General features: G+C 40.4%; 1 protein-coding gene across 3 annotated transcripts in view; it reads right to left on the bottom strand.

Annotated features, from left to right (window-relative positions):
- Positions 1-13,448, bottom strand: part of polr3d (RNA polymerase III subunit D) — a 15,571-nt gene extending 2,123 nt beyond the window's left edge. For 2 of the 3 annotated variants that reach the window (XM_008120146.3, XM_062961044.1), the window contains exons 1-8: positions 13,291-13,448; positions 10,696-10,870; positions 8,287-8,330; positions 7,811-7,962; positions 7,189-7,313; positions 5,117-5,282; positions 2,379-2,641; positions 802-954 (exon numbers count right to left, since the gene is read on the bottom strand). In XM_008120146.3, coding sequence (XP_008118353.1) covers positions 802-954; positions 2,379-2,641; positions 5,117-5,282; positions 7,189-7,313; positions 7,811-7,962; positions 8,287-8,330; positions 10,696-10,860 — 1,068 coding nt within the window. In that variant the 5' untranslated portion in view covers positions 10,861-10,870; positions 13,291-13,448. Of the gene's footprint in view, positions 1-801; positions 955-2,378; positions 2,642-5,116; positions 5,283-7,188; positions 7,314-7,810; positions 7,963-8,286; positions 8,331-10,695; positions 10,871-12,996; positions 13,194-13,290 lie in introns of those variants that run through there. The other variant, XM_003227037.4, reaches the window with a different exon arrangement.

The following is a 13,448-nucleotide window of genomic DNA, read 5'->3' as shown; positions in this document are numbered from 1 at the left end:
GATCTTGCAGTTGCAGTTAAAATGGAAAGTGGCTTATTATTATAAAGTGGATGGGCCCTATGCAACCCACATTGGCTTCCACATAAGCACACTTCTTTGACAGCTTAATTTGAAAATACAGTAGAGTCTCACTTATCCAACATAAACGGGCCGGCAGAATGTTGGATAAGTGAATATGTTGGATAATAAGGAGAGATTAAGGAGAAGCCTATTAAACATTAAATTAGGTCATGATTTTACAAATTAAGCACCAAAACATCATGTTATACAACAAATCTGGCAGAAAAAGTAGTTCAATACACAGTAATGCTACGTAGTAATTACTGTATTTACGAATTTCGCACCAAAATATCATGATATTTTGAAAACATTGACTACAGAAATGCGTTGGATAATCCAGAACGTTGGATAAGCGAGTGTTGGATAAGTGAGACTCTACTGTAGTACTATTTTTAGGTTCATATTTGAAAGCAATGATACACATCCGAGGCCCTCTGTTCAATCTTAGCTGGGAGATTCAGATGAGATTAAGTTTTGATCATTCTTCCTTTGAAAACATAGGGACAATGTGGTCCTCTGAATGTTTTTGAACCGCCAGCAAGAAGAAGAAAAATGGAATCTGCAATCCTTGAATATCTAAAGGCTCAAATATCCCTTGCTATAAAGTATTCCATAAGAACAAATCAGTACTGATGGATTCTGAGGAAGGCTACAGAAAGACTAACAGCAATTCCAGCACCTGTTAATAGGGGAAAACTCTCTCTTTCTCACCAAAAGATACTATTTATAAGCAAGCCATACCTGGAGAAAGGAGCAGGGGGTCCCCATGGTCACATCCAGAGTGACTCTGCCCAGAACGAGTTGCACTTTCCCAGATTTGCGGATCAGCAGCTTCCCCACCTGCCCTTCAGACAGGTCCCCTAAAGTGCAAGTGTTCTCTGCCTCCTTGGCTTCCTGAAAGTACACACACAGCGGGGAAAGGTTACAAGCGGTTCATACTCTCTTCTAGAAACCAATTTGGCAATTTTACCCGGTTGTTAGGAATTGGGGAGTTGAATTCCAAAACACCTGGAGGGGCGATGTTTGCACATGCCTGTCTGCTAGCATATGGCCAAAGTTGTTTGCACTCATTTGCTTTCAAGAAGTACAGTAAAACCAAAATTTGCCCTGGAGCAGACAAGAAGATACCACAAAGACTCCTGCGGAAGAAAAATTCTGCAACCTTGAACTCATTGGCATATATTATTCTGCTACTTCGGGCATAACTACACTGGAAAAAAGACAACACCACCAAAGGAAAACCAAACACCACCCCTGGCTTCTGATGGGTCTCCAATCATGGTTGACATTCTTTCTAGTGTAGCTCTGCACTAATAAGGACTACAGGCTTTTAAGAATTAAAACAAGAGGGAAGTCTTGCAGAATCACAGTAGGCAGTTCTTCTGCATTCCTGCTGCATTCCTGCTTTTCTATTTGTGGTGTTTAGATTGGGAAAGCATGCTACTAAAATCCTATCCATCATGTTTGAACATTATGAATGACTTCCTGATGGTAAGGGCTGATCAGCAATGGGATACACTGCCTAGGTGTTCGGTAGAATTTTCTTCTCTGAAGGTTTTTTAACAGAGGCTGGGTGGCCATCTGTGTTTTCCTGCACAGCTGGAGAGGGTTGGACTGGCTGACCTTTGAGGTCTCTTTGGGGTCATTACATAACAACAAGAACTACTACTACTACTTTATTTTTATACCCTGCCTCTATCTCCCCAAAGGGGTCTCAGGGCGGCTTACATGAGGCCAAGCCCGAATAAAAACAATAACAATATAAAACACAACAATAGACAAGAAACATGCACAATTAAAAATTTAAACATTAACCAGTAAAGTAAATGACAAAAACATAATAAAACATGGATTAAAACGGAGAGGTTGTAAAATAGACTGGATAAAGTGCACCATATAAATATTGTAAACACGAGGTAACTGATAAAGTGCTGCAAATTCTTGGAAGTGGTCTAAAAATTTTTTTAAAAGTTCCCACCATCAAGTTTCCAATTTTGTTCAATTTTTAGCTGTAGCATCAGTCAGGTGTTAAACTAAGTTTCCCAAAATGTACATACATTCAGTTTCAATTTTATTAGACCCCAAAAATGGCATTTTGTTCAATGTTGTGTACACGCTGACTGACTACCTTTCAGATAAGGAGGTCTAGATTAGCAACTATTGCAGTGGAAGAACTCACATTTTGGGAAATTTAGTTTAACACCTGACTGGTGCTACAGATAAAATCTGAACAAAATTGGAGACTTGATGGTTGTTAGACCACTTGGCATGGAATGACCTACGTGGTTCTATGGATTTTGTATTCCAGCATCCCATACCTGGCTCTTTTCCTGCTTGATCACCATCATCTGCCCGTCCTCATTTGGCACCTCTGTCTTGATGGGCTTAGAGTCCTGGGTGGGCGGCTGGCCTGGGAGCGTATCCGGCAGCTGCAGGAAGAGCAACTCATCCTCCTTGCAGAGATTCAGCCCTTGCAGCAGCTCTGCCACCGACACATCCTGAGGAAAGGGAGGAGGCGCCTTTGCAGGAGTTGATCTGAGGCTAGCCGGGGGCTCTTCTTCATCCTGGGGCTCCTCTTTCACTACAAGGAGGCCAAAGAGAGGCAGGATCAGAGCTGGCAGACATGGTATGCTCTGTAACAGGCATGTGCAAACTTCAGCCCTCCAGACATTTTGGACTACAACTCCCACACTCCTAACAGACGCTAGCCATTATCTTATACAGGCAGTCCCTGAGTTACAGCCATCCAACTTAACAAACAACACACAGTTAAAAGAAAAGGAAGTGAGAGAAATCTTCCCCTTGGAAAGGAAATCCACTCCTGAAAGAGATATTATATTTGACACCAAATAAAATCTCAAAATGTTATAAGAACGCTTCCAACAAATGTCGGAAATGTGAACAACAAACAGGTACTTTTTTCCACTCCTGGTGGACTTGTAAGAAAGCGAAACAGTTCTGGAAAAATATATGGGAAGCTATACAATCAATTTTTAAAATAAAAATCCAAAGATAACCAGAATTCTTCCTGCTGGGAATGTTGGATATTGAAAATGACAAGAATAAAGAAATTTTGTTTAACTTTTTGGTTACAGCGGCAAGGCTAGTCTACGCAAGAATGTGGAGACAAAAGAAATCCCTAAAAAAGAGGATTGGTTAAATAAGGTACAGTAGAGTCTCACTTATCCAACACTCGCTTATCCAATGTTCTGGATTATCCAACACATTTTTGTAGTTGATGTTTTCAATACATTGTGATATTTTTGTGCTAAATTCGTAAATACAGTAATTACTACATAGCATTATTTCGTATTGAACTGCTTTTTCTGTCAAATTTGTTGTCTAACATGATGTTTTGGTGCTTCGTTTGTAAAATCATAACCTAATTTGATGTTTAATAGGCTTTTCCTTAATGCCTCCTTATTATCCAACATATTCACTTATCCAACATTCTGCCGGCCCATTTATGTTGGATAAGTGAGACTCTACTGTATTAGAGATTATGAATATGGACAGGTTGACTTACTGGTTATCCCCAAACCAAGGATTACCAAAAAAAGAAACCAACTGGGACTTAGTCAAAGACTATTTAAAACAGGCAAAAATAGATCTCATCTGCTGAAGCTTAATATTTCCAAGACTAGAAGATGACGAAGGGGACATAGTATCATTATAATGGTATACTAACTACGAATGCTTAAGGAATAACAAGAGCAGGATGGAAGTCTAGAACGCTTAATTTTTTAAATATCTTTTTTTTTTCTCTCCACTATTTTGTCTTTTCTCTCTTTTCTCATTTTTCCTACTTCTCTATAATAAAAATATTGTTCTCCCACTTTTGATGTATACTAAATTTTTCTTATTTTCTCTGGTATATGAAATTTCAATAAATACATATTTTAAAAAAGCTGGAAAAAAGAGATATTATCATGGGGAAAAAGGGTCTCCACTGAATCTTTCTCACCAATCCTTGTTTACATGAGCCAAAATGTTTAAGGGATGGAAAGTGAGGGGAAATCTTCTGAACGGGCACAGACAGCAAAGGAAACAGCAGGGGTGTTAATCCTTCCCTAGGCTACCCAAAGCTAATATATGGTTGGAATTATACTTAGAACATACATACAAATTCTACTTAAGAACAAATCTACAGAAACTATCTTGTTCATAACTTGGGAACTACCTGCATATTTCACACGCAAGCTGCAATAGCAAACAATGATTCCAACACTTGCCAAGAACAAACAAAGCTCACTAGGGCACAAATGTTTCAGGGTGAGAGGTTTCACTTCCAATGCTGCTGCTGCTGATGATTATGATTCTTATTATGCTTATTTGTATCCCGCCCTTTCTCTCCACAAAGGAAACTAAGTGTATCCTGAGCAGATTGAACACAGCAGGGCTGCTCTTCAATGCAAAAAGCTCAGCAATCAACAGAAGAAAAGCCTCACTGTGTTAAAACAACTAACACAGTGGGTCCAGTGCTCCATTTATTACAGGTGGGTAGCCAAATCGGAAAGCAAAAGGACAAGAGCTTTGCTATTTTACCTTACCACCCAAGCTGGCATTCAAAAATTTACATTCCCTAACAAGGCTATTAGTGTCCCTGCAAAAACAACGAGAGTCCTCCAAACCTGCCAGTTGCTATTTTGCAAAGTTTTGGGGGATGTTTTTTGGGAGGGACTGCTCACTGTTTCAGATCTGTACCATGTATAGAGCTTTCTATAGTATTCCTCTCATCCAAGGTTTCAAAGGCATTATTGATTAATTCATGGGGAAAAATTAGAACATTCAAATTTGGATATCGATGGCCCTGTGGGATGTTGTCACCTCCCAACCCCCTGTCCATTATCCTACCCTGAGTTAAAGCTAGTGGGAATGCTGGGCATTAACAGGATCTTTTCATGGGGTCAGAAAATATATATGCATATGCCAACTGTTGGATATAACTGTTGTCTTTGAAGATCTGGGGAGGCTGTAATTTTTACACACGACGGAAGGATCACACAAGGATCTTTCCCATAAGCCCATGCACCCTCTAGCTGTTTCAGTCACCTACCTCTCACTGAAGAGACATCAACCTCCATCTCCTCCTCCTTCGGGCTGGAGCGCAAAGACTTGATATCTTCTTGGTCATCGTCCTTGAAAAGCCAACCCGAATGGGCTAGAGGCAGCTGGACAGGCTTGTTTCGAATGTCATTTTTCAAACCTGGGTCATCGAGGAACTGGCAGAAAGAAACAAAAAAGGAAAGGCTAAGGTTGGACCTACACAGTAGAACTAACACAGTTTGAAACCACTGTAACTGCCATGGCTCAGTGCTTTGGAGTCATGGGAATTGATTTGGTGAGGCACCAGCACTATCTGGAAGAAAAAAACTACAACTTTCATAATTCCATAGCATCAAGCCATTGTAGTTAAATTGATTAATTAATTAATTCTACAGAGTAGATGCACCCTACATATCAAAAAATAAAAGCTATCCTTGATTATTTATTTCAGAGTACCCGTATCTATATACGTATGGGTGTGTTTAAAATAAAAAAGCAATATGGATATGCCTGTAATGTAATTGTATGAAAGCAAGCACAGAAACTGATGTGAATACTACATAAACAGGTTCATTAAAGCCTCAGATTGTATATATTGCATCAACAGCTAGCAGTGAGTTACTGTGCACCTAAGTAACTTCCAAGAATCTCCCATTCCCGTTTCAGCAACCATCAGGACTCAAAAAAAGTCCAAGATGAATGAGAAACAGATGACCACAAGCTAAAAAGGGGATCTTTCAAAGCTTTGAAAGAATGCAGGCATCCTATCTGAGAAGCCCAAAGATGGAACCCTCAAGGAGTGTTCGAGACACAGAGGAGATAAATCGCTGGAAACGTGGCCACACCTGCGGCTTCAACACCTGAAGGCCAAAATACCTGCCAAAATAGCACCGTTTCCACAAGCTTTCTAAGCCATTATGACAGCACAGGTCTGGCAACATTCCACAGAGAAGGAATCCCACGAACAGAGAGCCACCACTTTACCAACGCAGACTGCAGACAGGAGTGCAGTGCATGCAAATGAAGATGTATTTTCCCCCACAGAAAATGAACATGCCTCCATTAGAATGGCTGGCACATAGCTGCCTCCTTGATATACCAGTTTTCTAAATGGAAGGTGAGATAATGCACAGAGGAGGACTGGATATGACAAACCTGTCACCAGACAGGTGGATTGGGAAAGGGCCTTTAAATTTGATGAAGCCTTTTGCAATATTTCCGGGAGCGTACTGTTTTACATCATCTTTAGAAATGTAACCTAGTGTTGGTATTCCCACACTAAAGACTATCATATTAAGAGAGAATAGTTTGGGAAAGTTTTATTTATTGCGGATTTTTTTGGGTAGGGGAGGAAGCAGACTGTGACATTTGTGGTCAGTTTTTAATTGATTTGGCTCAATTTGTTTGGTGAAAGCAAATCAACAGGAAATTATGATTTTTAACGTTGGAGGGTTTGAGAGTCACTGGGAGAGAGATCACATGTAGCTCTTGAAGGAGATAAGCATAAATCTATACACATAATAAAAGTGAAGGGAGTTGTAGCCAAAAACATCTGGGGACCCCAGGTTGAGAACCACTGGTCTACAATGACGATGTAATGCAGTTTCAAACTGCCTTATATGGTAGTGTAAATGGGACCAAAGAAATAACTTTAAGGACAATGAAGTAAGGTTGTGTCAGATGAACAAAAGTAAAAAAAAGAATTGTTCAGACATCCAAAATATTTTGAAAGACACGTGACAGAACAAATTCAGTAAGAGTTGGCTACAATACAAGGTGACTGAAGGTTTAGCACAAGATACTGAAAACACATTTTTAAAAAAAAAAAAAAAAGGAAAAGCAGAATTTAGCACCTTACTGGATGTGAAATCAAATAATGAGGCAAAGGAAGTGTGGAACAGAAATAATCTGTCAAAGGCAATTCTCATTTCACACCTCAAAACTGCAGGAGATGTCACCATCTCCACCAGGTACAGAAGAGAGAGAAATGATTTGGCTGCTAACATTGCAGCCTCTGTTTTGGCAACATTTGAAACATGGAGCGTAGACTCTCGTCTCAAATATAGCCACCCGCAAACTTACATCATCCTTCTCCAACATACGCAAGATGTGCTTGGTCTCTTCGTCCGTCTCCCTCTTTTCTTTCTTTATGTTGATGATGTGGGAAGGGCCGAAGTCAGACACATCCACAGTCTTATCCCAGGCACCTGGGCAGAAAGCAAGGCGGGCATCTCTGTGAGCATCTTCACATTTCTCTCTCAAGGGCTAACTTCACCTACAGAGTGTTCAGTCATCCTTCCACATTTGAAGTTTTGACTATTCATAATTTGATTGCAAAAATTCTCTCTAGGAATCTCTTAAGACCTCAAAGGGTGACCCTATAATCAGCATCTTCCAGTCATGCTGAGGGCCTAGGGCAGGCATGGGCAAACTTTGGCCCTCTAGGTGTTTTGGACTTTACCTCCCACGATTCCTAACATCTGGTAGGGCCAAAGTTTGCCCATGCTTGAGTTATATCTGTTAGGGCCGTTAAATGGCACAGGTCAAAATACCTCTATAAGACAGGTAACTGATATTCCTGTTTTACCAATCAGAAATGGGGTCTGTTTCAGTGAGATCACACATATAAGCAAAAAATATATATGAGAAAGTAGCTAGCTTCTGGGTTACACTGGCTTATTATTTATACGGATTATTCCCGTACCTTTCTTTTTCATCATTTCTGCTGGGCCTTGCTCAAAGATGGAGTGAGACTGGATGACCTCTGGCCTCCCTCTGCCTCGACCATGTCCATCTCTCTGCCGGTCTCGATCACGCTCCTTCTTCTCTTTCTGAATGGAAACATCCGCTTTTGGCCTAAAGGGCAGAGACCCAAATGGCTCCATAACAGAGTCAAAGCTTGGTTGTTGTTGTGACTCTTCAAATCATTTCTGCTTTACAATGACTCTAAGTTATTTACTCTTTTGTTTATTTTGTTATATTCATTTATTTTTTATCTCACTTTTCTCCTATGAGAACTCAATGGGACTAAGAGTAAATATAGAACATCCATACACATAATAAGAGCATGTATGTATGGCTGTGGCAGCCACTTACACAGACAAGCTCCTGCCTCCACAAACAGCTATAGCTCCCACTACTCAAGAGACCCCAAGGAGAAAGTATCAAAAGGTCACTTACTCTTCTTTGATCTTTCTGCTAATTATGTTCGGGGCAAATGTTTTCTGTTATTAAAAAATAAAAAGAGAAAGAGAACAGTACACATAATATGGTTCATTTTCCAAGACTGACATTTCGAATAGAAAAGACATTTTGCAAAATTAGGTCCTGAATTTTCCAACTTTTTTATCGTGTCAGAAGCCTTTCCTTGCATTATCACAATCCAAGTGTCCCTGGTGGATCTGTAATTTGCTCTCCATTCACAGAGAAGAACCCAACCATCTGACTTTTCCAAGCGTACTGGAAAAACATGTTTTCATTAAGTGGAAGGGAAGTCCAACATGGAACTGGCCTAGTTGCATTTCAGGCTGAGAAAATATATATAGTGTGCATTCAAGCCTAACTTCTGTATCATTTCGAAGGAGGCATAAAATCTGCTTTCTCCTTCATGGAAGTGGAACTAAGTGCATTTAAAAGGATCAGTGAAATTATTCCAGTGACTTGGGATGCCTCCTTTGCACTGCAACCAAATCAAAAGGAATCCTAAGAAAACAATTCAGTGTCCAATAGATGAGTTCCAGTAGTTTGCAAATATAATTCCTTTCATATGAAAGCAATTAGAGTGTGCAAGCTCTTTCCCAGACTCTTGCCAAGCAGGTCAGGTTCATGTCAACAGCCTTCCAAAGTTTCCATAAATTCCGTTCTAGCTGGCAGCTGATATTTCTTCCACCTGGAAACAATCTCTCTATCTGTTTTGATTAATTTGTTTGCTCTTCGTTGGGTTGAATGAGAACTTCCAGATAACTAAAGGAGGTCATTTCAGGGCCCTTTCGGAGTACTTGAGGTTGGCTTCGAGAAATCAGTGTGACCTGCTTTCAACCCTTGGATTTTAATTTGTTCCACATCAACTCATTGTGTCACAGATCATGAGTGTGGACAGTGTGGGGCATGGAGAGTTATTCTAATACCCCCCAGTGCTTTTTCTATTTAATTCGCCCATCACAGTGTCCTCTAGGAGTAATTCTGTCACATTTTTGGCTACCCTTGAGCCATTTTAGGCCCAGAAGAGGCCTTCTTTCTAACAGAAAATGAGCCAGAAGTTGACTGGTTCTGTCTGGTGCCATTTCTTTTTTGGTCAAGCTAAATGTGACCATATAATGTAGTTTCACTGCAGTGAACTGCACTGTAATCATAAGTAAATTATTATTACACAAGCCAACAAAATCAAACTTTTTGTAATAATCAAAAATGAAAGTAGTACAATTTTATGCTGATTTTAAATATGTCTTTAATTTTTTCCATCACGACAATTTTTAAAAATATGACAATGGTAGTTTGCACATTTTGCATCATATTTGTGTAACACAAGCCAACAAGTATTTTTCAACAGATATAATTTTAGGTCATTCTTACAGAGTTTTCTGTGCTGAATTAAGATCTGTGTTTATTTTTTCTCTTTCACATGTAGGTTTTGCAAAGAAGCTAATTGTATAACTAATGCATTTACATGCTGATATAAATAGAACCTAATTCATAACAGTACATAAATGCATTGTTTATGTACAAAAACTACACATGATAGAGAAAAAATAAACACAGATCTGAATTCAGCACAAAAAAAAAACTGTAAGAATGACCTAAAATTAGGTAAAGGTAAAGGTTTTCCCCTGACATTAAGTCCAGTCGTGACCGACTCTGGGGGTTGGTGTTCATCTCCATTTCTAAGCCGAAGAGTTGGCGTTGTCCGTAGACATCTCCAAGGTCATGTGGCTGGCATGACTGCATGGAGTGCCGTTACCTTCCTGCTGGATCTACTACTATTGATCTACTCACATTTGCATGTTTTCGAACTGCTAGGTTGGCAGGAGCTGGGGCTAACAGCAGGCACTCATTCTGCTCCCGGGATTTGAACCAAGTTCAGCAGCTCAGTGCTTTAACGCACTGTGCCACCAGAGGCCTTGACCTAAAATTACACCTGATGAAAAATACTTGTTAGCTTGTGTTATTATTAAATGCAGTTCAATGCAGTAAAACTGCATTACTTGGAAATTGGAGTTGGATCCCTTGTCAGCATTGTAAATACCCCAAACCGGTCTCTGATGATCCAGATGACAAAAACATTACATGGTAAACACATCATTTATAAAGTAAACAAAGTATGACCCCAGCTTCCATCAAATCGGAAATGTAAAAATATTTCTGAGTAGGAGTTTCAATATTAAATTAGGGACCAATTAAGCCTTACTACTAAAAGAGGTGGAAAAGCTGGAATGCAGAATCTAGAGTGGCAGCAACTGTCAGTCCTCTGCCCTGATTTTTTATCTACAAGGGAGTCTCCATATCAGGCGTGAATTTCCTTTGAGTGTTTCTCTACTAATTGCGGCATAGGAATGGGATTTCTAACCACTTCTTCCCTTATTACGCCCCTACCTTTTTCACTCCGCCGAGGGTAAGGTCTCGGGAGCGGATGGAGGGCAGACGGCCTGGAGTGATTGCGGCGGTGGGTCTCCTCCCTATCAGCCCCCGGGCGGCAGGGAGTGTGGGCCGAACGCTGCCCGAGGGCCCAGGATCACTGCTTGAAGCCCCTTCTGACATTTTCAATCATCTGACAAAAGGAAAAAAAAAGAGTTAATAAAATGAAGATCAGTTCCTTCTGTGCAAACCTTGGCATGATGCTTTTGAGCAAAGACCGTAATGAGATCTCAACTGAGAAGAACCCAGCTGACTCAGTCCGAAGACCCATCTAGTTCAGTTTCCTGTTCCTCTGGGAAGCCAATGATTGGGTATACTCTTCACTCAGGTCTTTGGATAAAAAATGCTCGTCCTCATAACAATCCTGCATCCGTGACCATTTCCATACCGGTTTGCACTTTTTACCTTTGTCAACTTGATATAGACACAGGGTCTACTCCCATCCCAATTTGCACTTCCAAGAATTTGCAGCACTTTATCAGTCATCTCGTGTTTACAATATTTATATGGTGCACTTTACCCAGTCTATTTTTACAACCTCTCCATTTTAATCCATGTTTTTATTAAATTTTTGTCATTTATTTTTATTGGGTAATGTTTAAATTTTTATAATTGTGCATGTCTCTTGTCTAGTGTTGTGTTTTATATTGTTATTGTTTTTATTTGAGCTTGGCCCCATGTAAACTGCCCTGAGTCCCCTTTGGGGAGAAAAGCCTATTAAACATCAAATTAAGTTATGATTTTACAAATTATGCATCAAAACATCATGTTATACAACAAATTTGACAGAAAAAGTAGTTCAATAGGCAGTAATGCTACATAGTAATTACTGTATTTACGAATTTAGCACCAAAATATCACGACATATTGAAAACATTGACTACAAAAATGGCTTGGATAATCCAGAGGCTTGGATAAGCGAGGCTTGGATAAGTGAGACTCTACTGTACTAGGCACGGGCAAACTTCGGCCCTCTGGGTGTTTTGGACTTCAACTCCCACAATTCCTAACAGAGGACAGGATCAGAATTCAAAGTGACCTTAACAGATTAGAGAGATGATTGGCCTAAAATAACAAAATGAATTTCAGCAAAGAGAAATGTAAGATACTACATTTAGGCAGAAAAAATAAATGAAAAGACACAGGATGGGTGACACCTGGCTCGGCAACAGTCTATCTAAAAAAAAATATCTTGGGAGTCTTCATGGACAAATTGAACATAAGCCAATAATGTGATGCAGCAGCTAAAAAAGCCAATGGGATTTTGGGCTGCATCAAAAAGAGTATAATGTCTAGATTGAGGGAAGTCATGTTGCCTCTCTATTCTGCTTTGGTTAGATCTCTTTACCTGGAATACTGTGTCTAGTCCTGGGCACCACAGTTTAAAAGAATCATAGAATCATAGGGGTAGAAGAGATCTCATGGGCCATCCAGTCCAACCCCCGGCCAAGAAGCAGGGATATTTTATTTATTTATTTATGGTGGGTAAACAGTTTATTAATAATATGTTACATAACAAAACAGCAAATTATAGCAGATAAGATTCTAGGTTTCTACTTCCAACCCTGAAGCACTATGAAGCCTTTAAGCCAATTTATCTATCCTTGTTAATAGTAACCCTAAATTCCTAATGGAACTCCTCTATGTTACTGACGCTCTATTCAGATATGCTATGGCCAACTTCCATGTTTCTAAAAAGTCCTCATTACTTTTGTTCCTTCTATTATTGGTAATTTTGTCCATTAGCATATATTCCCACATTCTTTCCCTCCAATACTCTTTAGTTAAACCTTTTCCCCCTTTCCAGTCTTTGGCTATGGTCAATCTTGCTGCAGCAAAGCTATATTGGTATATTTCTTGGTCCTTTTGGTTATTGTTTTCTCTATATAAACCTAATAGACACAATCTTGGCCTTTATTTATTAACAAATTCAAAGCACCCTGAGGGGATGGCCATTCAGTCTCTGAACATTAGGAAGAACTTCCTGTCTGTAAGAAAAACTGTTCAGCAGTGGAACTCTCTGCCTCAGAGTGTAGTGGAAGCTCCTTCCTTGGAGGCTTTTAAACAGCGGCTGGATGGACATCTGTCGGGGGTGGGTTGATAGTGCTTTTCCTGCATGCGGGGGTTGGACTAGATGGCCTTCAGAGGTCCCTTCCAACTCTGTTATTCTACGATTCTGTGATATGTACACAAACACACACATTTATATTATATTATATCACGTTATGTTATACTAATGACCTCAGCAACATCACTCACTAGCAATACACAATGCCCGAGCCTCTTCATGATGTTTTCCAGTCTTTTGCGGGGCCATCAGTGTAAAATACTCTCTGAGCCGCCATGTTTTTTTTTTCTTTGACTCTAACTCCCAGAAGCCTCAGCTACTCCGTCCAATCAGTAGGAATTCTGGGAGATGAAGTCCAAAACATCTCCACAGGCCACGCACCATCTTGCACAGGCCTCTGAAATGCAATAGCCAGGCTTTCCCGACACTCACGGCCTCTAGGCCCGCTCCCCACAGAGGCAGGCCCCCCTTTTCCCCGGACCCACCCGAGACGAAGCGAGGCTTCTATCTTCGTTTCCAACGGCGCCGCTTCCCTCGAGGTCTCTGTCTCTCCGATACACAGCCACGGCGCAGATCGCTCCGTGCGCATGCGCGGCGGGGGCCTGCGCCATTTTTAAACCTGGCACGGTCTCCCCCTTAGCCA

Source organism: Anolis carolinensis, unplaced genomic scaffold (genome assembly GCF_035594765.1).
Source record: "Anolis carolinensis isolate JA03-04 unplaced genomic scaffold, rAnoCar3.1.pri scaffold_8, whole genome shotgun sequence".
In the NCBI taxonomy this organism is placed as follows: Eukaryota; Metazoa; Chordata; class Lepidosauria; order Squamata; family Dactyloidae; genus Anolis; species Anolis carolinensis.
This window is presented reverse-complemented; position numbering and strand designations above follow the sequence as displayed.